This window comes from Penicillium nucicola (assembly GCF_028828085.1).
Source record: "Penicillium nucicola strain IBT 29836 chromosome Unknown utg000005l, whole genome shotgun sequence".
Taxonomy (NCBI): Eukaryota; Fungi; Ascomycota; class Eurotiomycetes; order Eurotiales; family Aspergillaceae; genus Penicillium; species Penicillium nucicola.
Window position 1 is genome coordinate 1,011,576 of NW_026643129.1, and position 27,562 is coordinate 1,039,137.

General features: G+C 49.6%; 8 protein-coding genes across 8 annotated transcripts; 6 read left to right on the forward strand and 2 right to left on the reverse strand.

Annotated features, from left to right (window-relative positions):
• Window positions 1-612: 612 nt before the first annotated feature.
• Window positions 613-8,000, forward strand: N7511_005473 (uncharacterized protein; the record flags this gene model as incomplete). The annotated part of the gene is made up of 3 exons (XM_057127850.1): window positions 613-960; window positions 1,012-1,187; window positions 1,241-8,000. 3 exons carry the CDS (start codon window positions 613-615, stop codon window positions 7,998-8,000), a joined length of 7,284 nt encoding a protein of 2,427 aa, XP_056984367.1.
• Window positions 8,001-9,112: 1,112 nt separating this feature from the next.
• On the forward strand, window positions 9,113-10,150 carry N7511_005474 (uncharacterized protein; the record flags this gene model as incomplete). Its single annotated transcript, XM_057127851.1, has 1 exon — window positions 9,113-10,150. One exon carries the CDS (start codon window positions 9,113-9,115, stop codon window positions 10,148-10,150), a length of 1,038 nt encoding a protein of 345 aa, XP_056984368.1.
• Window positions 10,151-11,132: 982 nt separating this feature from the next.
• Window positions 11,133-12,750, forward strand: N7511_005475 (putative MFS multidrug transporter; the record flags this gene model as incomplete). The annotated part of the gene is made up of 2 exons (XM_057127852.1): window positions 11,133-11,274; window positions 11,342-12,750. The coding sequence occupies 2 exons, from the start codon at window positions 11,133-11,135 to the stop codon at window positions 12,748-12,750; spliced, it is 1,551 nt and encodes a 516-aa protein (XP_056984369.1).
• Window positions 12,751-13,120: 370 nt separating this feature from the next.
• Window positions 13,121-14,971, reverse strand: N7511_005476 (putative MFS sugar transporter; the record flags this gene model as incomplete). Its single annotated transcript, XM_057127853.1, has 1 exon — window positions 13,121-14,971. One exon carries the CDS (start codon window positions 14,969-14,971, stop codon window positions 13,121-13,123), a length of 1,851 nt encoding a protein of 616 aa, XP_056984370.1.
• A 2,713-nt stretch (window positions 14,972-17,684) lies between these two features.
• Window positions 17,685-18,107, forward strand: N7511_005477 (uncharacterized protein; the record flags this gene model as incomplete). The annotated part of the gene is made up of 1 exon (XM_057127854.1): window positions 17,685-18,107. The coding sequence occupies one exon, from the start codon at window positions 17,685-17,687 to the stop codon at window positions 18,105-18,107; it is 423 nt and encodes a 140-aa protein (XP_056984371.1).
• A 1,519-nt stretch (window positions 18,108-19,626) lies between these two features.
• On the reverse strand, window positions 19,627-20,545 carry N7511_005478 (putative pyroglutamyl peptidase type I; the record flags this gene model as incomplete). Its single annotated transcript, XM_057127855.1, has 2 exons — window positions 19,627-20,313; window positions 20,375-20,545. The coding sequence occupies 2 exons, from the start codon at window positions 20,543-20,545 to the stop codon at window positions 19,627-19,629; spliced, it is 858 nt and encodes a 285-aa protein (XP_056984372.1).
• Window positions 20,546-21,227: 682 nt separating this feature from the next.
• On the forward strand, window positions 21,228-23,091 carry N7511_005479 (cytochrome P450; the record flags this gene model as incomplete). The annotated part of the gene is made up of 6 exons (XM_057127856.1): window positions 21,228-21,452; window positions 21,511-21,627; window positions 21,683-21,785; window positions 21,842-21,910; window positions 21,972-22,583; window positions 22,652-23,091. The coding sequence occupies 6 exons, from the start codon at window positions 21,228-21,230 to the stop codon at window positions 23,089-23,091; spliced, it is 1,566 nt and encodes a 521-aa protein (XP_056984373.1).
• A 1,711-nt stretch (window positions 23,092-24,802) lies between these two features.
• On the forward strand, window positions 24,803-26,776 carry N7511_005480 (uncharacterized protein; the record flags this gene model as incomplete). The annotated part of the gene is made up of 1 exon (XM_057127857.1): window positions 24,803-26,776. The coding sequence occupies one exon, from the start codon at window positions 24,803-24,805 to the stop codon at window positions 26,774-26,776; it is 1,974 nt and encodes a 657-aa protein (XP_056984374.1).
• Window positions 26,777-27,562: the final 786 nt, after the last annotated feature.

Below are 27,562 nucleotides of genomic sequence, written 5' to 3' on the forward strand. Positions count from 1 at the left end.
CTTTTCTCGTATTCCCATACCTGGCAAACAGGTCGAATCTCTGCAGATGTGACGAATGAGCATGGGACATTAAACGAAGGCAAAAAATGAATAATCCAAAAAAGAAAAAACATACCAAAGAAAAAGGCAAAAATACGGAGAAGCCCGTGTCTGGAGTAGAAGGCTGAGAGTAGAAAAAAGAGGTCTGATCAGCACGAGCCTCAGCCTGTCTCAATTACTCCCAAGCTAATTCCTGGTTTATTTTTATCGAAGAGCTTCATTACCCCAAAGCCACTAATTGTAACCAGCCTCTTAGCTTCGGTTGATGTGACTTGGTCTCTTTTTCTTCTCGGCTTATTGCTTTCTCCTTCATCTTTCTCTCGTTTTCATCTTTCTCTCGTTTACTCTCGTCTCACCTTTTGTCTCTCGTTCTTGCGTTGGCATCTCCCCGCTCTTCTTTGATGCCCGGTCTGCACACGCCTCTCGACTTCCACCAATTCGATCCGCGCAACTTCGCTCATGGCCAGTGAGAGTAGCGTAACCACGACTCTCATCTAGGGTGATTTACACTCGCTTCCTCGCTCAGGTCGAATCACGACTGTCAGAGGCGCACATTGATTCCCCCGCGCAACCATGAAGTGGTTGTGCTCCACCGCGCTGATCTCGCTCTTTGCGACGACGGTGACGAGCTGGCCTTACGACGAGACCTTTCTTGACTACAACCTGAACACAAACAAGGAAGCAACGAATCCAGCAGAATACTCTGGAACATACCCTTCTACATATCACCCTTCTCCTACCAACTGGCGTTTCCCGTTCTACACTCTGTTCTTGGACCGATTCGTCAACGGTGATCCTGAAAACGATAACATCAACGGTACTCTGTTTGAGCATGATCTGAATTCGAACCAAATGCGCCATGGTGGTGATGTGGCGGGCTTGGTCGATACTTTGGATTATCTCCAGGGACTGGGAATTAAGGTACATTTCTCTCGTTTGACGACCCAGAGAACAATCACTGACCCATTTTAGGGTATTTACATCGCGGGTACTTCTCTTATGAACCAGCCGTGGGGATTTGACGGTTATTCTGCCATGGATACGACACTCTTGGATCAACACTACGCTACAATCAAGCAGTGGCAGGCGGCCATCAAGGAAATTCACGATCGCGGCATGTACGTGTTGTTTGACAACACCATCGCTACGTAAGTTATTCTCATGCTCATCCACAAGGAGAAAACTGACAATGTCTCTACAGAATGGGTGACTTGCTCGGATTCGACGGCCATCTCAACAGCACGACTCCATTCTCTGAAAAGGAATACCAAGTTCAGTGGAAGTCAGCTCGTCGTTATGTGGACTTTGAAATCGGGAATGACTACAACGCCTCTTGTGACTACCCCCGGTTCTGGTACGAGGATGGAAAGCCAGTCAATGCATCTATGACAGCCGAATTGGTTGGATGCTACGACAGTGACTTCGATCAGTACGGTGACATTGAAGCCTTCGGTGTGTGGCCCGATTGGAAGCGTCAGCTGGCCAAGTTCGCCTCCGTCCAGGATCGTCTTCGTGAATGGCATCCAACTGTTCGCCAGCGTCTCATTCAACACTCTTGCATGATCATCAAGACTCTCGACATCGATGGTTTCCGTTACGATAAGGCTACCCAGTCCACCGTGGATGCACTTGGCGATATGTCTGAGGCTTATCGACAGTGTGCCCGCGACGTCGGCAAAGAAAACTTCTTTATTGCCGGTGAAATTACTGGTGGAGATACCTTTGGTTCAATTTACCTTGGCCGTGGTAGACAGCCTAACCAGAAGAAGAGCGGAGACGACGCTGCATTGGAAACTATGAAGTTGACAAACGAGTCTGATCCCCAGTGGTTCTTACGTGAAGTCGGCAAAGAAGCAATTGACGGTGCCGCTTTCCACTACTCGACATATCGTGCGCTGACTCGCTTCCTTGGTATGGATGGACAGCTATCAGCTGGCTACGATGTGCCTGAGGACTGGGTTTCTGGATGGAACACCATGTTGGTTACGAACGACCTGGTCAACGCGAACACCGGTAAATTTGACCCCCGACACATGTTTGGTGCTACCAATCAGGATGTTTTCCGCTGGCCTGCAATCCAATTTGGTGTCGAGAGACAGCTTCTGGGTTCCTTCATCACCACGTTGCTTCTCCCCGGAATCCCACTTCTCCTCTGGGGTGAGGAGCAGGCCTTCTACGTCCTTGATGCGACCGCGTCCAACTATATCTACGGACGTCAATCTATGTCAGCAGCGACAGCCTGGAAGACCCACGGTTGTTTCCACCTGGATTCGTCGCAGTACTACCAGTGGCCTATCGAGAAGGCCAAACTTGGCTGCGAGGACGATGGTGTCGCCTACGACCACCGCGACCCTTCTCATCCCTTGTACAATATCTTCAAGCACATGTACCAGCTGCGTGAGAACTACGAGGTGTTGAATGACGGCTATACAATTCAATCCTTGTCGAAGCAGACGGAAGATGTTCTCTACCCGGGTTCTAACACCACAGTCACCGAGACTGGCATGTGGTCGACTCTTCGCGATGCCAACACTCTGGTGCAGAATCTTACCGATACTCAATCAGTGTGGTTCGTCTACCAGAACAATAATGCCACAAAGCACTGGACCTTTGACTGCAGCAGCACCAACACGTCAAAGACATTGATCGCACCTTTCGCAGCCGACACCAAAGTCAGGAATCTGTTTTATCCTTACGATACGCTGACTTTGGAAAAGGGTGCAACCAAGCTCGGTCTTAATGGATCTACCGAGTACAACGGTTGTCTTTCCAAACTGTCGCTCGATAGGTATGAATTCCGTGCCTATGTTCCGGTCGATAAGCATATCATGCCTCGGCCCATGGTCACTGAATTCTACCCCGGTCACGATACCCCGATTCACTCCACGGTGAAACCCAGTGCGGATGAGAGTGTCAAAGTCGCATTCTACTACTCGGAGGAGATGGACTGTGACTATATCACCGAAAATCTCAGTTTCAACTCGTCTACCGAGTCCCTCAACATCCCCACAATCAACACCAAGAGTGTCAACTGCTCTGTCATCCCCGCTACTGACGTATCATATGTTGGTCAAATCCCCAGTGTTTGGATGTGGTCTGCCAATCTTGATGGAGTATACAACGGTGTCCACCGCCTGAGCGTGAAAAACGCGACGAACAAAGCCGGGACTGCCTCAACAAACTCGGTTGACCATTTCCTTCTCCGTATTGGTCAGTTAGATAACCCGATGGTTTTCGGCACTGCCAATTATTCTAGCAGTTTGTTCCACAAGGATGATAATGGTACTTTCTTTGTTCAGCACCACGCCGCAGGTGCTGACAAGTGGCGCTACTCCACTAACTGGGGGACGTCTTTCTCCGACTGGAAAAAGTACACCGGTGGCAATGACACCGTCACAGAGCTGCCTTGGTCGGGAACCAAGAAGCAAAGATGGGACGGTGATCACGTCCGTGTCGAGTACTGGAGCCGTTGGACCGGCAGCAGTGATTACGTGCAGCAAGGCGATGTCGACCAAAAACAAACCCCTCGTCGTTTCCCTCATCTCTTCTTCAATGGTCCTTATAACCAGTATGGATACGATGCTGGTTTGAGGAATCAAGTCGATCTCAACGATGATACCGGATACTGGAACTACCATTTCACTTCGGAATGGCCCGCAGTTGGACAGCTTAATGTCTGGGGTATCAACCCTGACGGAAAGCCTGACCAAAGTATGGTGCTTGGTGACGCCGATGGTGACAGTATTCTGGACCGCATGCCGCCATCATCCCTTTCTGCTACTCTGATCAACATCACCAAGGCGCCTATTGATGGTCACCTGGCATGGAAATTCTACATCAATGATGCTACTCTCAAGTACACCCTGATCCCAGTTGGTGACCAGAGGGTTCAGATTGCCATGTTCGTCCTTTTCTGGATTATCCCTCTTCTCACCGGTTGCGCATGCGTCTACATCTTTATGAAGTCATTCTACAAGGTCAAGTTCAACCAGGTCGGTGTCAGCGAGAAGCACAGCTTGGTTCCTCTGGCTTTCTGGAAGAAGCTGAAGCCTTCTCGCAACGGAGATTCGTCCCTGAACCCTCTCATGCGCTTGGCGAACAAGTCTGGATTCATGCAGAGTACCACAGCTCTTGGCACACTTGGCGCTGCTGGAAAGCGCCGTATGGTCTTGATCGCGACTATGGAGTATGATATTGAGGACTGGGCCATCAAGATTAAGATCGGTGGTCTCGGTGTCATGGCTCAACTTATGGGTAAAACGCTCGGTCACCAGGACTTGATTTGGGTTGTTCCCTGCGTTGGCGGTATCGATTATCCCGTGGACCAAATTGCAGAGCCCATGGAAGTCACTATCCTCGGCAGCGCATACCAGGTCCAGGTCCAGTACCACGTCTTGAACAACATCACCTACGTCCTGCTTGATGCTCCTGTGTTCCGTCAGCAGTCAAAAACCGAGCCTTACCCTGCTCGTATGGATGACTTGGACAGTGCCGTTTACTACTCAGCTTGGAACCAGTGTATTGCGGAGGCTATCAAGCGTTTCCCTATTGACGCCTACCACATCAACGATTACCACGGATCCCTGGCCCCTCTCTACCTCCTGCCAAACACTATTCCCGCCTGTCTCTCTCTGCACAATGCCGAGTTCCAAGGCCTATGGCCTATGCGAACCCTCAAGGAAAAGCAAGAGGTCTGCTCCGTCTTCAACCTCGATGAAGAGGTCGCTCGTCGTTATGTCCAATTCGGTGAGGTTTTCAACTTGCTCCACGCCGGAGCCAGCTACCTCCGTGTTCACCAACAGGGTTTCGGTGCTGTCGGTGTGTCCAAGAAGTACGGAAAGCGTTCTTACGCCCGTTACCCTATCTTCTGGGGTCTGCGCAAGGTCGGCAATCTGCCTAACCCCGATCCCTCTGATGTCGGCGAGTGGACTAAGGAGCCTACCAAGGACGAGGATATCACTGTGGACCCTACCTATGAGGCTAGCCGTGGTGATCTCAAGCGTCAAGCCCAGGAATGGGCCGGTCTTGACCTTAACCCTGATGCCGATTTGCTTGTCTTTGTTGGCCGCTGGTCTATGCAAAAGGGTGTTGATCTTATTGCCGATGCGCTGCCTTCTGTTCTTGAACAGCGTCCTAATGTACAGTTAATCTGTATTGGTCCCGTTATTGATCTTTACGGAAAGTTCGCCGCCCTCAAGCTGGACCACATGATGAAGGTTTACCCTGGTCGTGTGTTCTCGAAGCCTGAGTTTACTGCTCTCCCGCCATTCATCTTCTCCGGTGCTGAATTCGCCCTGATCCCTTCCCGTGATGAGCCCTTCGGTCTGGTTGCCGTCGAGTTCGGTCGTAAGGGTGCTCTGGGTATCGGTGCTCGTGTCGGTGGTCTTGGTCAAATGCCTGGTTGGTGGTACAATGTCGAGTCTATCTCCACATCCCATCTGCTCGTTCAATTCAAGCTGGCTATTGAGGCAGCGTTGACTTCGAAGACTGCCACCCGTGCGATGATGCGTGCTCGATCTGCCAAGCAGCGTTTCCCTGTTGCTCAGTGGGTTGAGGATCTTGAAATTCTCCAGTCTACTGCTATTCAGGTTCACAACAAGGAAGCTGCCAAGGGCCACGGTCGTCCTGGTACTTCATCTGGAAGCACTTACGCTGGTACAATGACACCCCCTCACGCAATCAGCAACCCTATGAACGGTCTGCCTTCGCCTGGCCTTCCTCCCGGTTTCGCCCATTCTCGTGATAGCAGCTATTCATTCAACCAAATGAACGATCTTGGCTCTCAGAACAAGCACATTTACAGTGCTGAGCCTGATGTCAACGACACTGAGAAGCCCAAGTCTGGATTGAGCAGGTCTCTTTCTCTTGGTGTTCGCTCGGGTCCTGGTCACGCTGCTCGCCGTAGGGCTGCCGCCGCAGAGGGCATTCCAGAAAGCGATGCCGATGCTGAAGACAGCAGCGATGAGGACATTTCTCACGTTGTCTATGGCGATGATGAGGAGTACACTCTTACCCCGGCCCAGGTTGAAGCCGAGCGCCGTGCCCAAGCCTCCCAGAGGGAGCGTGGTCTCGCCTCTCCTGGTCTTGCTTCTCCCGGCCTCGCCTCCCCCGGTTTCGGTACACCTGCCAGACGTCTCAGTCAGGAATCCATGCACCCCCGATTCGCCCTACCTCCTACCAGCCCTGGAACACCGCCCAGTGCTGAAAACCTTCTTTTGCCTCCTACTCCTTTCGGTGACTCCAACCGTTACAGTAACGCCTCCGTTCTCTCGCTTGACTCCGTTGTCGGACAGAAAAAGGACTTCAAGCTGCAAAAGGTGGATCCCTTCTTTACTGACAGCACCGGCGAGTACTACAAGACCTTCGATAAGAGATTGGACAACCTCAATGGGTCCAACTCCGAGTCCCAGCTTTGTATTGAAGAGTTCTTGATTAAGAGTGAGCAACAGTGGTTCGACAGATTCCGCAATGCCAAACTTGGTCGCCACACCAAGTCTCCCACACCCTCGATTATGCAATCCCGCAATGCCTCGCCTGTTTCATTCTACGATAATGACATTGCCTCGCACCACCACGGTAGTCACGGTAGTGAGGAGAACATCACCGATGACGAGTTCCTTCTTGGAAAGGACTACGTTCCTCCTACTGGTCTGAAGAAGTGGATGCAAATTAAGCTGGGTGACTGGCCTGTCTACTCCATTTTACTTGCTCTTGGTCAAATCATCGCTGCCAACTCTTACCAGATCAACTTGCTCACTGGCGAAGTCGGTGAAACCGCAGAGAAACTGTACGGCATTGCTACCACCTATGCCATCACGTCTATCTGCTGGTGGCTCGTCTACCGCTACTTCAAGTCTGTTGTCTGTCTTTCGAGTCCTTGGTTCCTCTACGCCATTGCTTTCCTGTTCATTGGCTCTGCTCACTGGGTTTCCGATGAGTTCAGCCGTGGTTGGGTTCAGAATGTCGGCAGTGGTTTCTACGCCGCTGCCTCGTCCAGTGGATCCATCTTCTTCGCCTCCAACTTCGGTGACGAAGGTGGTGCGCCTGTTGAAACCTGGATCTTCCGAGCTTGTGTTATCCAGGGTCTTCAGCAAGTCTATGTGATTGGTCTCTGGTACTGGGGTTCTACACTTACCAAGGCCTCCCAAGAAGGTATCCTGTCCGACAACACCATCGCCAACAGCTGGAAGATGACTGCGATTTGTTATCCAATTGCCGCTTTCCTCTGCATTGTCGGTCTGCTCCTCGCTTTCGGTCTCCCTAACTACTACCGCCAAAAGCCCGGCAAGGTCCCCTCCTTCTACAAATCCCTGTTCCGCCGCAAGATCGTCATCTGGAACTTCATCGCCGTCATCCTGCAAAACTTCTTCCTCAGCGCACCTTACGGTCGCAACTGGAGCTTCCTCTGGAACTCAAATCACACCCACCCCTGGCAAATCGTTCTCCTCTGCATTCTGTTCTTTGGCGTCGTCTGGTGCATTTTCCTCTTCATCGTCAGCAAGTTCTCCAAGCAACACAGTTGGTTCCTTCCCGTCTTCGCCTGCGGTCTTGGCGCCCCAAGATTCATCCAAATCTGGTGGGGTATCTCCGGCATTGGCTACTATCTCCCCTGGGCAGGTGGTCTCACATCCGGTGCCCTGGTGTCACGCAGTGTGTGGCTCTGGCTCGGAGTCCTAGATTCCATCCAAGGTCTAGGCTTCGGTATCATCATGCTGCAGACTCTGACGCGTGTGCACATGTGTTTCGCGCTCATCGCCTCGCAGGTGCTCGGTTCCATCGCGACTATCTGCGCCAGAGCCTTCGGTCCCAATAATACCGGACCGGGCCCTATCTCGCCAGATGTCACGCAGGGTGTCCATGCCATTGCTAATGCTTGGTTTTGGGTTTCCCTGTTCTGTCAGTTGCTGATCTGTGCTGGCTTCCTCCTCTTCTTCCGCAAGGAACAACTTGCTAAGCCTTAGGTGGTTTTCTCATCCCCGTTACCACTGCTACTGGGGCTTTTCCCTTATTCCCATCCCTCCTTATCATAGACTCTCGACTTTGTACTTTGCGATTAATGTCGTATATGAACGATCCTTTTACATAATTTCTTACGCATAATTGAAGCATGTCGGCCTTACCATTGTCTTTCTTGTCATCTGTGTCATCCATTGAATCTGCTTTTTCTGAATACCCTTGTGGAAATGGCCACATTTTGTTCTAGGCTCCTTTACATCATAATTCATTGTCCTAGTCAATATTTTCTTCTTTATTTATTATTAAAAACACCTGCGACTAATATTTCCTGATACATCTCCCTTGTAATAGCCTGAGTAAGAGAGCTGTGCATCACGACTCAGTTTTGTAACTAGACGGCCCCTCGTAAGGTGAAAATTCAAGGAGAAAATAAACAGAAAAATGAGACCAAGCAGGGCTTAAGCGATCAAGAAGACAATTCAGAGCTTGCTGGACTTGGTCGTATCTGCCTTCTCTAATATTTCTTCGAAGAGCAGCTTTTATGGTCCCGATTAGACAGAGCGTCGGAATGCTCGGAAAGATCTGAAGGCTTTCCATGCACGTGAGTATACGAATGTTCTATACTTATCTCTAGCTAGGAATCTTCATACTCGAAATGAAAAAATCATGAGCACTAGGGATTCTATTGTAGGACATACATTCTACTGTGTTTCGGGTCACGTGTCGCATGTCCAACAACATCTGCGCAAACCGACAGTCGCCGTCATGGCTTTGTTCCAGTCATCGCGTCGACTTTTTACCCTGAGGGTAACAAAATCCAATTGAAGCCTCTTCTAAAATGAAAACTTCACGTTATATCAGCTCAAGGCAGAAATCTTGCCAGCATTGTTCAAATGCCAAAGCAAGGTGTGATCGCAAACAGGGGCGATGCACCAGATGCACCCAACGTGAACTCTCATGCGTATATCCTTCGCCGGAGAGGATACGACACGAGAAATCTTGGGGTGAAAGCTGCTCGCGTGTGTCGGCTTCGGGGCCCAGCCCAGAAGTTCCTAACCCTAATTCCGACCTTTCAATCAACGGCGAGAATAGAATCTCGCCTCTACCAGATCACACAATGGACACACAGACTGTAGTCAATGATGTTGGCTCAAACATACCTTCTATTCCATCTACTATCGCACCTGAATCTCTTTTTTCAACATATTCAAATCCAATCGTCACTGGCGGAGTTCCAGAGAAACTAGGCGCTTTTGAATTCTCTCATCTGGATTTGATCTGTCCCATCAACGTGGAAGATATCAGAAACCGCTGGCTGAACCCTTTTATCCCTGATTCCGATCAGGCAGTCAAAGAGTATCCAAAAAGCGTCAGTGGCTTTATATTCCGAATTTTGAAATCTTACGCAGCCGTGGCTGCCCGTAGCCATGCTACACTCCCTTTCATCCACCCTTCACAATTGACGGCATCGAGCTCCCATCTTGCCACATGCCTAAGCCTGGTTCGAATAAGCGAAACCCCTTTACCCGGAAGTGAAGATGCTGCCGCCACAGCTCTCCAACGCGAAATGGAAACTATAGCGCAAGAGCATGACAATCATAATGACATGTCCCTACTCGCTAGATTCCAGGCCTACCTAATATACACCATGGTTCTATTCTTTCGGCTCAGGCAGGGACCGAGACCATTCTTTCGCAGTGCCATGATGACTCTCCAGGAACTTGCTTGCTCCTCATCCCGCGGAGGGTTAGTCTGCACGGCCGATGCGACCCATACACGTCCAAGGTGGGAAGAATGGATTGTGGCCGAGGCGAAGAGACGCACGCTGTACGTGATGTACCTTTTCGACAGTGTACTCTCAGCTCAAGAAAGCCTCCCTACTTTTCTCGGCAATGAACTACGTGGCCTGCCCGCACCATCAAATAAGTCATTATGGCAAGCGTGCAGCCGGAGCGATTGGGAGAAGCAATATAACATTTTTCTGGTTGAGTGGACAGGGAAATATCTCACTATCGATGAGCTTTGGCCTATTCCCACCGAGTTGGGCGATGCAGACATTGTCCGAAGGCGAAGCAGGGTGGATCAATGGTTGGAGAATCTCGATGAATTTGGGACTATGACCTTTGCAGTAACGAGTTGTACGCATGGTGGCTGATCGAGTGTATTGAATAACCTAAATAATAATGTGACGAAAGTCAAGTATGAACTCACTCTCGATATTCTTGGAGCCGTTATACATGAGCAAATCTATTTGTGACCCGGCGCCTGAATTGCTTGATGTAGAGAAATAGCCTGAGAGTTCATTTCCAATTCAACAGAAAAGTCAAACCGGGAAGTAAAAACAAGGAAATAAGTATACTAGCTTCTACTCCGCTATCTACGAGGATCCTAATAGGAATAGCCCTATTATTCGCTAGCCCGATCGGAGTAGCCTCTAGTGCCGTTACGGCTGTTCTTACTATGGGTCCCTATTTTTTAGTAGTTCGATAGTAGTAGCTTTAAGGTCTAGCTTCTTATTAGTATATTAGCCTAAGATATATCCTTTGTCAAAATCAGCATAGTTTTTCGATTGGAGTTCAAATAGATATGCCTGGTTTGACAGGGAGACTGCACCGAACGGTACGTGGATGTTACCTGACGGAGTGCGCTACTTAATGTGGTGGGAGAGCGGACTGCCTGACGGCAGTCATAGTAACCCTTTGGTTCGGGGTTTATGGACCAAGCTGAAGGCTCAGTCTTTCATCTGTTTGAAGTTCGGGGTTTGACGGGGAAATCTCAACTCTGACACTTGCCACCTTTCTTTTTTCTACTTCGGAGTTGAGCCGGAGTTGAGCCTCTCCGCGTAGCGCCGGACTTGAGACTGCCTAATGACGGTAGAGAAGCGCCCCTCTCGTTACTCAGTTTCTCCAATGAAGTCTCCTAAATCCGCTGCTAACTTCCCTTGATCCAATCCAATCTCGATGTCAGCTCCGGGCAGCCTCGCTCAACTCCGCCATTGTAATTCACCTCGAACAGCGGAATTCATCAAGCGACACGCCTGGATTTTCAAATGTTATAAGAGCAATACCTGTTCCCTGTATTATCCCTAGATAAAACTTTTATTGATCACATCTATTCATTAACGAAAGTCTATCATCATGTCCGCCTCGGACTCAAAAAAGCAGCCACAGAGCCATGATGCAGCACCACAAACATCTATTACTCCGGAGCCACCTTACACAATATTTGACAACAGACAGAAATGGGTAATCGTTTGCCTTGTCTCATTTGCTGCTACTTGTAAGTCACACCACAGGGCACGTTCCGATAGCATCCAACGTTATCGCAGGATTGACAATAATCTCAGTTTCTGGCTTTGCATCGAATATCTACTTCCCAGCATTATCAACCATTGCAAAAGACTTGAATGTCTCCGTGGAGCTCGTCAATTTGACAATCACATCCTATCTGATTTTCCAAGGAATAGCACCAAGCTTTTGGGGCCCGGTTTCCGACGTTCGAGGACGTCGAGTCGCATACACATGCACTTTCCTCGTGTTTCTCGGCGCGTGTATTGGACTCGCGGAAACCAAGAACTATGCGACGCTCATTGTGCTGCGATGTCTTCAGAGCACTGGTAGTGCTAGCACGATTGCTATTGGGTCCGGCGTCATTGGCGACATTACCACTCGCGCGGACCGAGGAGGCTTCATGGGTGTCTTTCAGGCGGGTCTTCTGGTGCCTGTTGCTGTGGGACCGGTTATTGGAGGTGGGATTGCCGGCACTCTAGGATGGAGGGCCATCTTCTGGTTCTTGACTATCTACAGCAGCATCTTTCTTGTTTTGTTACTTTTCTTGCTACCGGAGACTCTCCGGTCGATCGTGGCTAACGGGAGCTTGAAGCCATCTAATTGCTTGACCAAATTTCCTCTTGGTACTTATCAGAGAACCACCAAAGTCGAGTGGAATACTGAAACACCACCGCCGGAGATTGGCGTGAGAAAGAAGATCGATATCTTGGGCCCATTGCGCATCCTTACCAGCAAGTTCGCCTTCCCTATCATTATCTTCCTCGCCATATACTATGCTGTCTGGCAGATGAGTATCACGGCCATGTCTTCACTATTCCAAAGTCGATATGGCCTCAGTGAAATCCAGATTGGTCTCACATTCATTGCTAATGGCGTGGGCTCAATAATCGGAACTTTGATCACCGGCAAAATCCTCGATCTGGACTACCACCGATTCAAAGCTAATTTTGAGTCTCGGTCATTCGATGCGGGTGTTGAAGTCAGAAACAGGCTGTCCGATATTACAGTTGACCAAGAACAAAGCTTCCCTATCGAGAAAGCTCGACTTCGACTCGTTCCTGTGTTATCCTTGCTTCAATGCCTCTCGATTATACTCTTTGGCTGGACCATTCAGTACCCTCAGCACGTTCACATCGCCGTCCCGATAGTTTCCACTTTCATTACTGGCTGGGCTGCTGTCTCGATGCAATCGGTCATCATGACCTACCTCGTGGACATCTTTCCTGATCGAAGTGCTGCGGCTAGCGCAAGTCTCAACCTTGCAAGATGTTTGTTTGCTGCTGGCGGCACAAGCTTTGTGATGCCGATGATTGATGGCATCGGGGCTGGTCTCACTTTCACTGTGTGTGTCGCTGTACAGGCTGTCGCGCTGGTCGGTCCTTTGGTGCAATGGAAGTTCGCTTGTGGTTGGAGGAGAGAGGCTGACCGGAAGAAAGCTTTAGATTCTGAGGCTGAGGAATCCTAACTTTTGCAATTTTGATTCGACGACCCAGTGCAAGCCTTCAGGAAGTTCGTATTGTCTATTCCAATGTTTTATTAAAAGTGAGTGTAGTATTTCCAATAGTCTGTTCTACTGTAGAGACCCAAGTGAATACATTTGTGTGTTACCATCGCGGGTGCCAATTTGAATCGCTGGAATTCTGCTATCGTTGAAAGCACATCAGTTCTAAAATTGATGACTTCCATATTCTGTCACACTAGGAGCAAACCTTTTCTCTCTTTCTTTAGTGGGGAGATGCGGGGAAAGGTCCGATTATTAGTCTCCCATGCATTCAATTACTTTCAGGACATCTAAGGTTAGAATATATATGTGTGGAAGAAAATATGTATATTTCTCATAGGTCATGATACAAGCTAAATTTAAAAGACGTTATATCATCAACAAGATTCCCAAGCAGATGGTGAATAGCTCCATATACTTTCATTACATTCAATTTGCGTCGCTTGATGGTCCTTTGTTGGTACCATAAATTTCCGTGAAGTGAACAACACTTAGGCCAGCTGGGTGTCGACCTGCTGCGGCTTGCGCCCCCTCGGAAGCGCTTGACCAGATTGCTCGTGTTCAGCGCAACCAGCTTGCTGGTAGGCATCAAGAACAGCTCATCAATCTCCTCAAGAGTCTTGTCTTTGGTCTCAGGCATGAAGAACAGCTGGTAAAAGAAGCCTAACGCGGCCAACCCGCCGAAGAAACCGATCGTCAGGCCAGTGTAGGTCATGGCTTTCTGCATGCCCTCAAAGTTGTAGGTCACAATGAACGACCACAGATACAGGAAGGCAGAGCAGATCGCCATTCCCTGACTGCGAGTGTTGAAGTCAAAGCTCTCCGCGGGGACAACCCAGGTCAGACATGAATACGCTCCGAAGAACGCCATGTACAGAATCAGACCGGAGAAAAACAGCCCCAAGGCAATTGACTTGTGCTCATTGAAATAGTCCGTACCGTGGTTGGTGTAGAGATATCCGACGCCGACCAGCGCCAGACCCACGATGAACATCAGGATATTTTGAGCCCAGACGCGACGTCCGAAGCGGTCCATCGTGAACACGGCAGGAATCGTTCCCAAGAACAGCGCGCCGCCGCCCACCATCGACATCAACACCGACTCGCGGTCATTGAAGTTCATCTTGGCCATCAAGTTGGACATGTTGTACATGACCGCATTGATACCGGTCATCTGTCCGAAGAAGATCATAGCTGTGGCATAGACAAGCGCACGTCGGTTGCGCGGCTGTCTGCACACTTCCATGTACCGCTGGTACCATTTCTCGTCCGCGGACCGTTCGACATCATGTTTGACGGTAACTTCCATCATGATATACTCGTCCAAGCTTTTCGGCACCGACATGTCGCGCAGCGACTTCCACACCTGCCACGCGCGCCCGTACTTGCCCTTGGACACCAACCAACGCGGGGACTCCGGCAGGAAGCACATTCCCGTCAAGAGAATGGTCGAAAACAGAAGAGACGAGCCCAGCATCCAGCGCCAGCTGCCCGATTTGACTTCGAAGAATACGCCGCCGGCCGCATATCCGATGATCTCACCGAATGCAATCATCAGCTGGTACACGGACACCAGGTTACCACGGACCTCTGGCGGCACACACTCGGAGATGTAGATACCGACACAGCCGCCTTCGATTCCGATACCGATACCGAGAATGAACCGGCCGGCAAAGAGCATGCTCACACTACGGGAGCCGGCACAGAGGCCACCTCCGAGGGTGTACCATAGACAGGAAATGATGATGGAGTTGCGACGTCCGAAGTAGAAGTTCAGCGGGGTCATGATAAGTGCGCCGGCCATGGCGCCCAGCGGCATGAGCGACGAGATCAGCGAGATGTCGGTTGCTAGTTTCGGGTCGTCCATGCTGGCCCACTCGCCTGAAGCGATGAAATGCTTGCGGATACCCGGCAGCGCGCCCGAGATAACGGACTGATCCAATCCACTCAGCATACCGCTGAACGCCGCGAAGACACCCAGCGTGATGACCAGCATGCGAGGGCTCCTCATGTGGATTGGGATCTGCGCGAACGCCATGCGGTCATACATGGATTCGTTGTCGAGATACTGGCGGCTCTGTTCATCGCGGGCCTCGATCTCGTGCTCACGCTCCTCGGGCGTGAGTTCATCGCTGATGAACTCCTTGCCCATGGCGTCAGGCTTTTCTTCGTACTTTTCGCTCATGGTGTGTCGGTTGAATTCAATCAACCATATAAGAAGGGTTGGGGAGGGAAGGGAGGGATTCGGAGGAGAAGAAAGAAAGACGCAGACGAGACGGCCCCGATGCCCCCTCTATATAAGGGCGATTTCCCCCCCAAAAGTTAGTTCTGCGGGATATTGTACCTCTTCCCAATTCCCCGACCTCCATGCCCCAGACTCCACAGGACCCCATGAGGACGCGCCAATGAATGGGACGATTTGTTTCTGGAAAAAGTCTGTTGCATGTGTATCACCCCTGTATTACTGTGGGGTTGTTTGTGTATAAATACAGGGAATGCTGCTGCATTGCCCAGCCTGCAGTAGTTACCCTGGCTTCGCACATGATAGGAATGCGCCCAACGTGTCTCAGCCCTAACCCGGAGCATCGAGTAGGGTTCTCTCACAGCCAGAGGTGAAGTCCCAGTGTGAGAACTGCCTACAAAGCCCATAGAAGTCCCAAGTAGCGTCAGTCACCAAAAAAATACAAAATACAGACATGAAAGGCTAAATGCATACCCCTGTGCTGCGCATGTCATTGGTATGGCCGACACCCCCAGCGCCCCGTCTGTCTAGCTCAATCCAGTAAAGGATGTACAACGCCTCTGACCAAGAAACCTTTGTCGCCCCCTCCAAATCGGGCGGAACCGGCACGGGATGAAGTAAATGAGATTCCAGCCAATTGCCGGGTCGGATCAGCCAGGCCGGGGTCGACCGGGGTGGAACTGGGGCCCCGACCTGTTTTACCCCGACTGTTTTCTCCGAAGACTTCCCGGTCGGAACGCAAAACCCTGGGGAAATCGATGCCGGCAACGGCTGAGGCATACCGAAACACACTCTGGACCGATTCGAGTCGGCTCATTTTCCACAAATATCCCGCCAAGGATTCCGGTTGACTGCGCGTCGGTCTTGCAGTACACGTTCAGGACGGGACCAGAACTACGAGGTAGATCACAATACCCAAGCCCTGGACGGGATTTTGCCTCCGGAAACTTAGATGTTGATGCTTGGGTCAGTAACTTATACTCTACGCCTCCTCGCAACTCACTTTCCGTTAACCATATTACCCTGCTTGACCATGGATCCTCCCAATTAAAACAAAATTAAGTTAAACGTTAGTAATGGACCACAAAGCAGAGTGTCACGGCATCATGGCCAACGCCACGAGCTATGGTTTCGCCGATGAAATTCCGAGTGACCCCCACGCGAAGAGACATACATGACGCCCATGGACATCCCCTGCCAATTTCGGTCAAAGTCCGCGTCAGCCCACGCACCTCCGCAGTCTCGTTTCCTGCATCTGAGCCCCGGAAAAAGACTAATCCCCCGGTTTCCTCGGATCGAGTTACCTGGAGCGGGGCACTTGCTTCTGTATAAGAACTAGATTCGAGGGATTTTTTAATGGCTTGGATTAAGAATTCTGCTAAGTGAATATGTCACCAGGTCTCTGGTACTGAACTAGTCTGAGGTTCTGGGAAGGATCCGGCAAGGGCTCATAGCATGATAAAACCGGCTCCACGGGGAGTATATGTATTACACCCACGCTGACACCTCCTGAAAGCTGAGATCTAGCTCACGTGAGGTTGACAGGTCCATCGTGTGATCCTTAAGCCCTGGAGGGGTTCGAGAGCCGAGTCAGCATGTATGTGGCTGCCATGGACATCGGGGGTTTCTGATGGTCTCTATAATCTCCTTGGCCTGGGTGGTAAGGTGTAACCTGCGTCGAAAACTGACGGGCATGTATCACATTACGTTATTTCAGTCGGAGTGGGCTGCCGGTTAAGCAATGAAGCCGTAGCAGCATTGGTAGAAAGCCCCACCTCGCAGACACTACGCTTATATAGGAAGCTGTATCTATACGTGGATCTCGGTTTAACAAGTGACGAGGCAAGACACTAATGTTGCTCAGAAAGGCAAAGGTTGAAGATTCTATTTCTATATTCAACAACTCTACACTGGTGATATTGTCTATCTATTTCATTGGATTTCATTCGTAAGATAAGTAGGTAGATGGATGCTATTACCCAACACCTCGATTTGTTAATAGATCAGACGACTCGGAGAACCGAAATCGCTTGCAATTGGAGAGAATTTATAAAAAAGTATTTTCTCTCGTTGGTGGCTCACATTAATTGCAGGATGCTTCTCAAGTCTGCTTTACCTCCTATAACATGTTCAAAACGACGCTACTTGCCATCTCATTCTGATAGATCATGCACACACCAAGTTTGAACCCAGGGCAAGCATTGAAGACCAGGAGTAGGTCAAAGCTAAAGGATCCATTTTGGTGTCAAGTCTTTACTGAGCGGCACCTTCTGCAGAGAAATGCAAGCTGACTGATCAAGCAATGTTGCAAGCGACTACCATAGTTGCAGCAGGTGATGGTCCATAACAGGGTCAATATCTTCTGCCAGCATCGCCAGTTTATGGCTCAAATCCCCGCTGAAACCCTAACAATGCTCTTTGTCAAACCTGAAAGGACATCGACCCCCAACCTTGTCCAAGACGGAACACAATGAGCTTTGTATCTTTGATTGTTTCTATCGTTCCACTGCATCACGACCTACTAATGAACTCCAATCTAGCAACCCTATAAAACCAACCTCGATATACCAGACCATAGAATTCTTCGCACACCCATTGCACACCGTTCACTCATTAGATCCACCGACTCAGCCAAACAACTGTATCAACCGACAACATGACCGGACGTAAGCAGGAAGCGCCACCGGCCCCAATGGCCACGCAGATGAGTTCTCGAGCAGAGTTGCTTGGAAAGTTCAACGAGGAATGCTTCCGGTTCAAAATGGGTCTGCGGATCCAGATTGCTCGGCTGGATTGTTTTGAAGGGATTGAAGCCGCCACCGGCGATCATCTCATTCAGCTTGCCGAGCAGGCCCGCCTTGTCAGCGGGCTTTCTTTGCAAATCGCAGATGCCTTTTCGGGGCACTCGGTTATCCAGGGCAAACTCATTTACCACTACAGTCACCTGGTGCCTACGCAGACTAGGTCGCTCGTGGAGATTTTACAGGAGCTTGGTGCGATTCTCAGAGAGGATAAGTCCCGTGGTGCGCGTCGTGTCTCGAAGCATCTGAAGAGTTACCTGGAGAAGGCGCTCTATTAGTTTGGCTAACTTGATTTACTAGATTCGCTGTTTCCTAATGATTCGATTTGTTTCGGTTTGACTTTCGACAGTATTGATTTTTTTTTTCTTCTGGTTCGCTTCAGATAGTAGGTTAGATACAATAGAAGTTTTCTTTCACTCATATGAAATATGGACTATGCATTTTCTAGCTACCATAGACAATAAAGTGATGATACAAATTCAATTTCGGCAGTTTATCTCGTGTATAGTGGCTTTTATAGAGATAGATCTGAATTGCTGGACAAGTTCTAATATCGATATAGACAACTAGCATGGATTTCCCAATCATCATTAGGTAGCCCGTAAATATGATATCTTGGATACGATTCTGAATTTGCAACACTACAGCCATCTTTGAATCATGATGGGCGCTAGTTCCATCATATATGGCCACAAATGAGGTTAACAGACTTGAGATCTCTGATATTTTATGGCGTTCGATAGGATATCGACCACAAACATGGCTAGGTTGCAATATATTATTTGTGGCATCAACGATGTCACCAGCAATAATCAGTCCTAGGGTAAGTGCACACAGGGATATTGCTTTATCAAGATCCTGATTACACTTCGCAGATTGACAAAACTTACATCTGCAAGCTGATAGACAAAGTTTGTTAATACAGTATCTAGAACTCACTGGGGCAGCAATATGGGACTGAAGACCTATTTATAGAAGATCTTATTTATTTATTTCATGTCATCTTTTTTCTTTCTTCCGCCATTCCTCAATCATCATTATGTCTTCCTCGGCGCCTTATTGTGAGAGATGAGACGATCTTTGGTCTTCTAATAATCCGCGGCAATGCAAGTAAATCTTTCCCGCTCCCTCTCAGCCTTGACACGGGCTTTTCTTCCTATCTCGGTTCTAAGGGCAATATGTTCCCATCAGACGTACTCGTCAGCAGCGCTAGATGGTTTGCCGCTACAATGTTGACTTTATGAATATTAACTTGTATATTACACCTTAGTATCCAAGCACGAGTTCCTTCCCACAAATCAACAAGAAAATACCAAAGAAAAGACCGAAGAAAAGAAGTAACCTTGGAAGATGCAGAGTGATTACTTTTTTCTTCATTCAAGCACGACATTCATGACGCTGTGAAAGATACAAGTGATTAATTTGAGACCAACAGAACAATCTTATACCGAGGCTTTGATTCTTGGGGAAGAACCCCAAGGACTTACAGGGCCAGCTAGGCCGTTAAGTGCAACCAGACAGACTGAATATAAATATGTGTAGTCTGTCCGTAGGGGAAAAGGCATTACTAAAACTAATCGATTGATGTTGAGTATCCGTTATGTTCATAAATTTGGTAAATGCTTCACAAACACCATGCGCGCGTGAAAATGCGAAAGAATGGAAATAACATGAGAGCGAAAGATAACAAAAATCCAAGAATAGATGGTGAAGTCAAGTAGTGATTGTAAGAGGGATGAGACATACTTCTCAATAATACCTACCCAGAAGGAGGCAGAGTTGGAGCTAGCAGTCCATTTATGCATGATGCTTCTTGTCCAGCCAGCAAGAGACCATAGTCTTAATGAGAGCCAGAGTGACCACGCGCCCTTGTTCAATATTGGCATCTTCGGATGCGCCAGGGACATGAAGGAAGAGGACGTTTCGGTCATGGCCCTCACGAAGAGCTAAAGACATGCTGGTATAGAAAATGAAGTCACACAGATAATGACCAGCATCTTTCGACAGACGAAGATCTGACTCCGGGGCAAAGGACTTCCAGGTATCCAAGAACTGCTCGTCGGGTTGGTAGGGCGAGGCAGAGGATGGATCATCAGTCACACGACCAGGTGTCAAAATGGCTGGTAGATCTAGCTCTCTCCATCGTTTCTCGCCATCAAGATACCCAGAGCGGCCCTCAACATCGGTGATGTTGTAGTCATCGCGGTGGGCCAAGGTTTCAATGGAATAGTATGGCCGTGGAGATGCTATGCCAATATGAATGATAAGATCGGGTCGGCGGCCATCATGGGAAGCGGCAAACTCCTCGAGAATCAACGGGAGAGTCTCCCGGACCGTGGCGTAAGCCACTGAGATAGGTGTGGGGTGGACATGGAGAGAGACTCGACGCGGGTCCGCGTCCTGGTCTTTGGACGGGAAGATGAACGACGATGGAAGGGAGGAGGCGATCAGGTATGAGGCGTTAACAAGGTTTGTCTTGAATGGCTGTTACACGTTAGTTTCAGTGTTCGGAAGACACGAGCACCATTCGAGGCGCCGATCATACCCCAAACCCCGTTATCAGGACGGATATCTCGTTAGGAGAAGCCGAGGGCTGCGGTGGATTCCCGGCTCGAGTGGAGCGCAAAGGTGGAACAGCAGTTCCGTAGTCACCCATCGTGAAGACGAAGTCGAAATGAAGAGAAGATGAAGTGTCGCGGGGGAGGTGAGGAGACATGCTGAATGCGGGGTCTTGGCGCATGCCGCCCATGGATCCTTGCCCTAATCATGTCTCTATATCCAAGTGGCAAATCGAGCATTTGCATTCTAAGCATTTGCGTTCTAAGCATAAATTATATCCTTCTGTAGACTTCATTTTCTTCAACAATCATGGTTTGTCCCCCGTTGTAGCGCCAAGACTGTTGTACGACAAATTCGTATCAACGATTATATGTCGGATCTGGCCTATCCGACTGGGGCACGCACTGTCCAGGGCTGTTCGCCAGTCATTAGCATACTAACAGCTTTGACAGCATCTGCAAGCTGCAAGTGGATCCCCAGGGAAAAGCTGATTGTTCTCGAATTGCCCATTTAGGAAACAATTGCGACAATCTTTCGTTCTCGCATTCTCGCATTGTCAATGCACACAATTAACCGGAACTTTGACATCCCGTCTGAACAAATTGGTGAGCTCATTTTGCAGGTGGATCGCTTTGATTCGGCTGTTTTAGTATCCGATAATCCGCAACATGGCGTGCATCAGTCTTGTGTGGGGATTCCTCGCCTACCAAGAAAAGCATGAAATACAGTACCTGTGACTGGTCCAAAACCTAAGATTATTATAAATAGGTCGACGCTCCGGATAAGTGGCGTTCAAAGAGTCCACAACTCTAACATTACTGATACAACTTGGCCTGATCATGGGCGTTCTCAACGAAATTCTCCAAAGCCCCTATGTGGTACAGGGCGTCTGTGTCGCCCTTCTGGTGGTGTTCATCACTAGCATATGGGGTGATCTAGCAGACGAGATCCCCTTTCGTCGGGTACCACTGGTTGGGAAAAGCTGGTGGGAATTAACAAATAAGAAAGCCAGGTCGCGCTTCACTCAGTCCGCGCGTGCTTTAATCACCGAGGGCTTCGCGAAGGTGAGAAGCGAACATACCAGCCTATGATATTTATAGCTCAACAGGCTCACAGAAATAGGGTTCCAATATATTTCAAATCATAGGAGACACCCAACCCATCATTCTTGTGCATCCGAAGTATATGGATGAGATCAAGAGTCACCCAGACTTGAGCTTCGAAAAAGCAGTGAAGAAAGTAGGGTGTCACGCTTGGAATGACTTTACCTAGTGCTTTTCACTGACGCCAGCAGACATTTTTTAGTAACCGTATCGCTGGCTTTGAGCCATTTCACAATCCAGGATCCTTTAACATCACTGCCGGTGTCGCGCGCACTCAGTTGACACAAGCACTCGGTACAGAATGCTGATAATTGCCAGAAGAACCTGAAGGCTAATAGAAACTTGACTAGGATCTCTTTCAATCCCATTGTCAAAGGAGACAGGCGCTACAGTGAAAGAGGCATTCCCTCCATCAAATGGTATGCTATTATCCCTCACATTACTGCAAGGGCACCTGCTAATACTCGTTTTGCTGCACAGAGTGGAAGCCATATAACTTTTTCCACAAGACTCCATACATGGTAGCCCGAATCTCATCTTTGATTTTTCTAGGCGAAGAAATCAGCCACAACAACGAATGGGTGGATGTATCAGTCAACTATGTGATTGATGCCTTTGAGGCTATGCGCGAGCTGCGTGATTGGCCCTCAGTCCTCCGCCCAGTTGTCCACTGGTTTATGCCCACAGCACAAAAGCTGCGGAAGCACATGGAAAGCGCTCGATTAATTATCGCTCATGAACTCGAACGACGGGATTTAATTTGCGCCGGCAAGCTTCCTGAAGATGACCCGCCTCGCCTCCGCGATGCCTTGGACTGGTTCAAGGAGACGGCCGAAGCGAGCAACTTTACCAATTTTGACATTTCCCGGGCTCAAGTCGGATTGTCGCTGGCGGCTATCCATACCACGTCGAACTTGCTTACCAATATTATGTACGATCTCGCAGCGTACCCGGAGTACATTCAGCCGTTGCGCGATGAGATCTGTGCTGTTGCGGCCGAGGATGGAGTTTTGAAGAAGACGAGCTTGCTCAAGTTGAAAAAGATGGATAGTGTGATGAAGGAGTCACAGCGGATGCACCCATTAAGTCTGAGTAAGTCATATGTGCCGGTTCCTGCGGCATGAATTAAGAGAGCGATATGCTAATTACACTGGACACAGCTGGCTTGAACCGCTACGCGACCCGGCAAATTACCCTCTCCGATGGTACTACAATCCCCAAAGGCGCCACGATCGCCGTGTCGGCTCATACCATGATGGAGAATGGCATTATCTATGAAAATGCCAGCACTTACGATGGATTGCGCTTTTATAATATGCGCCAGGAACCAGGCAGTGAACACCGGCACCAGCTTGTTACGACAACACCTGAGCACTTTGCCTTTGGTCTTGGCAAGCACGCCTGCCCTGGTCGATTCTTTGCTGCGAACGAATCGAAAATTCTGCTGTTGCATTTAATCATGAAGTATGATTGGAAGCTGCAGTCGGAGGGTCGACCTAAGAACTATGAAAACGGGTTTGAGTTGATCACCGATCCGACAGTGGAGATGCTGTTCCGCTCGCGCGAACCAGAGATCGACCTGTGTTTCTTGGGCGAGTAGTGTGGGGTTCGCATACGGACTCGGTATTGGGTTGTTGTTGGAGGACCAGACTTACTCTGTGTGATCCTTGATGAGAGTCGGATTTATTGATTGTGGAACAAGCTGGTACTTGGGGTGACATGCACATTCAGACATTACGAGCTCGTCTGAAACTGATTGACAATAATTTGACTTGGTTGACTTGAACTGACACCCTCTGCCCAATACTGAGTCATTATAGATCAGCGGTGAGACTCGGCTCCTCGAAAGTGGGTTTGTATCGGCCATCCCGACTGTGGCTACCCACTGTAAGATGAGAGTAATTATTCTCAATCCAACCAAGATGAAATATTTAGAGCGACGATGAAAATGAAGTTGAAGTTGAAGTCGAAGCATACACGTGACGGGTAATACATAATACACATGTGACCGTAAGATACAGCACGCGCCTCACGCGTCGCGCGTCAGTGGAGAACCTCACCTCCTCTCGATGCGCGAATGGGGTTATATTGGCCCTTGGGCCTTGGGGTCCCGTTGGCTCTTCGGGCCCCAGACCGCACAATGAAATCTGTCCCGCTAATCCTCCAAGGCTTTTTTTTTTTTTACGCTTTTTACACAAACCAATTCTCTCTGAAAGAATAAGAAATACCCTGGACACGGCCCGAGCCACGACCACAATGTATAATTGGAGGGAGAAGTAACCAAGTAAAGACGAAAATCTGTGCAGGGCACCATCTGATGCATGACCGTTCTACAGTATAAGCAACCTCGAGGCCCTTGCAGCCAAGGAACGGCTGGAGACACTCTGTATTTGTGTCTGGGTCTGCTTCACCTAACCGAAACACCTTATAGACCTATACTGTCCAGCCTCCCGTCTTTCAGGAACAGGTCCACGGGCTCTGTTTATCCTTGCCTATTTGTACACCTATTTTTACTTCTTCCTCTTGTCTGCCTCTTCCTACTCAGTACCGGGGACCCATCCTTACCTCCTCAAGTCCGGATTCTGGTGTGCGTCAAGTAAGGTCCCATGCAGCAAACCACCTAGGAAAGACTCGAGAAAATCTAAACAAACACCCTATGAAAGTGGAAAATAAGTCCAGTAGTATCGAATTAAAATAAAGAACCCGATTGTTTCGCACAGTTTTTCGCGAATCGTAAGTCCAAGATTTTCTCAGTGGGCCGTTGAACCACAAGTACCGAGTACGCTGTTCAGTGAGAGTTGGCCGCCGGAACCACAGGTACCAGGTACCCCCTCGACGCCTCACCCTACGCCCAACCTCCCCCATCTCCTCTTCCTCTTCTCTCCGGCTCTTCTCACCTTCTCTCTCTCTCTCTCTCTACCACCCTTTTAACCACTTTCGCGAGATCCTTTCTCGCTGTCTCCATTTCGGAGACCTTATTTTCTTTTGTGCTGTTCTGGCGGTAATGACGAAATCTCCCTCCTACTAGACGGGATGGAGCCGCAGATGTGATCTGGTGATACCGATTTCGCGCATTCCTGAGCCTTTGATCACACCGAAACCTCGGTTTTTATTTCGTTGCCTTAACTCCTTTGCCCTCGTTCCTATTTCATTTCTCATCCTCTCACGATATTACGACTCTTGACGCGACTTTTGCGCGTTTCTCGCATCCGCATATTCACCGATCCACTCACCCTCCGACACGACTTCTACCCTCCTCAGATCGCATTGACTCCACATTCTGCGGTTCGCAATACCGCCGGATCGCCAGCATGGCTCAACGCCAGCTTTCGCGCACTCTGCCGAAGAACTTCACGTTTCCCTTCCTAGATGACGACGTGCCCAAGACCCCGGAGCGCCCCAGGACCAAAATTCAAGTCCCGCCTCCACCTCGTCACTCTATCTCAAGTTGCCGCTTACCGCGAGTTCGCCCTCGCTCCGGCACCGATGTTTGCGCTCGCATGGATCTCGACCTCTTCCAATTCCGAGGCTCAGATGTCCCGCTTCCCTCGATTGAGTTCCCGCACTCTAACAGCGCGCTCGAAGCGCCTTTCCTCGGCCAATCTCCTCAAGATGAGGGACTGCTTGCGCCACCTCGCACGCGCATGAATTTCAAGACACCCCCTGCGCAAATCCGCGGTACGCCTTTCGAAGCTCGCGAGACTGGAAGCCCTTGGCCCGCATGGGATCAGACTCCTGGGCCCATCAAGCGTCCAGAGTCCGTCTGCTCAAACCTCTCCGACTCTTCTGTGGAGTCCATCGAGACCTTTGCCTCGCGACCTTCTGTTGGAAGCTGCACTAGTGTGGAAAGTGACCTATTTGATCCATACTTCCCACTGGAGTTCTCGAAAGAAAATGAAGTCGAGTCGCCCTCGCGACGCAAATCATCTAGCGTTGTCAAGTCCGCTTCCGATAAGGGCTGGACTCGCGAGATGGATAATCATTTGTGGAACACTTATCAAATTTATCTTCAGGACCCCACTATGACTCCATTCAAGATGACCCCGGGCAGCATTCCTCCACTGGGTGTCACTTCGCGTGTTTCGCGCCGTGCGAAGAGGACATGGGAAAACAAACGCAGCCGCCTGGGTCAATTTGTATCGATGAAGTCTGCTGAGCCTGGAACTCCCAAGGCCACAGGTGAAGCATCAGCATCGCAGCCAAACTGGCCCAAGACAGACGCCAAGACTCGACGTCGTCTCAAGGCACTTTGCCGTCGCAAGTTCTCCATCTCTCCTCATTACCAGCGCATCATGCAGTCGCGTACCCCAGAACCCACGGAAGTGTCCGCGCCTGCAGGTACCCGCCCTCAAGCGTTCGCAGATAGTTCTGCCTACACTACTCGTGATCTCGGTGTTTCTCTTGTTACCCCGAATGAGCCAAATCCCATCGCCCTTGTTACACAAGATCTACCACCGTTGCAGCCATGGAACACGTACTCTTTCAATGATCCTGTTCCAGCAACTGTCGAACCCGAAATTGTTCCAACCCCCAGCCAGCATCTCCGTGTACAATCCGCTCACAGTATCCCTCGTCTGGGATCACCCTTTGTGTACAGCACCTGGGGCCCGGGCGGATCCAACCGCCAAATCTCAGCTAACAGTACGCCCCGCCGTGAGACAATCCACGCCCCGGGACGTCGTACTCGCCGCAACACTTATCTGGAGCAGTCTATTCGCAACGCCGATGACGTATTCACGAGTGCTACGAGTGACAGCAAGAACACCGATGATGTCGACCGTCGCCTCCAAGACTACCTTCATAACAACAAGCTTCAGGACATGGGTCATGGCCGAGTTCGTCTCCGCAACCGGGGCGCTACGACTGGCGGAGTTAACCCTCGAGATGTTGTCGATCAGCTTTTCTCCCCGCCCTCGTCTCTCAACTCAGGGCCAATTGAGCCAGAAGAGACCCCTCCTGTGGCGAAGCCACCTGTCAACGCCTTCTTAGACCTTGGTGAAAATATCAAACGCCTTGGCTCACCCTTCAAGATTGAAGGTGCATACAAGCGTCGTGAGGCTCCGAACCGGTTCATAAGACACGCACCCTCGCTGTCTGATCCTTTCTCGAGTGGTGGCCCATCCTATGTGAGACCCACGGACGATACGTCGCCGATGCAAATCTCCCCTACACACCAACCTGAGAAATCGTCGGCCCCTCTACCTTACAATGCATTTGAAGAGGGGCTCTCTGATGCCGAGCGAATCCGCCGGCAAATCTTGAACATGCCTTTCACGCGCAATTAGATTGCGCTTTTCTGCTGTCGACCTTTCGAGTATCCGTTCTGTTCCGGTGTTGATTCCGCGAGTTTTTATCCCTTTGCATAACGACCTGAACGAGATACAGATGGGGCCTAGCTACCGCCCCTTTTACCAGCCTTTTTTATGACAGCAACGGCATTCTCAACGACTGTAATGATACGTTTGTGACTTGTGTCCTGTTTTTCCTCACGCTCGATCACCTTCCCCATACTCAACACCCACAAACAATGTGATAGGGTTTTCACTTTCCATTTGTTCATCGAAACCACGCATAGCACATGGAAATCTAGCTTCTGGTTACCTGGTAGCGAGCTTTTTGCTCGTCTGCATTCACAAGAGCAAATGCTGTGTGTGACTTTCTTCGAACCATCCAATTCTATTGGCACTTACTTTCCTTACTTGGTGGTACCTGTCTCGACTTGACACACCTCCACCATTCACTACACTCATTGACAACTGTCTCTATTTTTTCCTTCTTCTCTCTTCGAAAAACAAGAAAAGCAAAAAAAACACTTCAAACATCGACCCGAAAACCCGAAAGCTTCTTTTCTACAATCACTCGCCAACTTTGCGACCCACGTTCTCTACACATTTCCTTTACTTTTCTTTCTCGGGCTTTGTCCAGTCGTCGGCTTTATCTTTACATAACGCCTTGCATATTTCCACGCTCCAGCATGATGGAAAGCCACGCGACTTGGATAATTTTCTGCCTATCGAATTACCCATCACACATGGAAACGACCTGCGTCCATGTTGACCCTCGTCAAACCA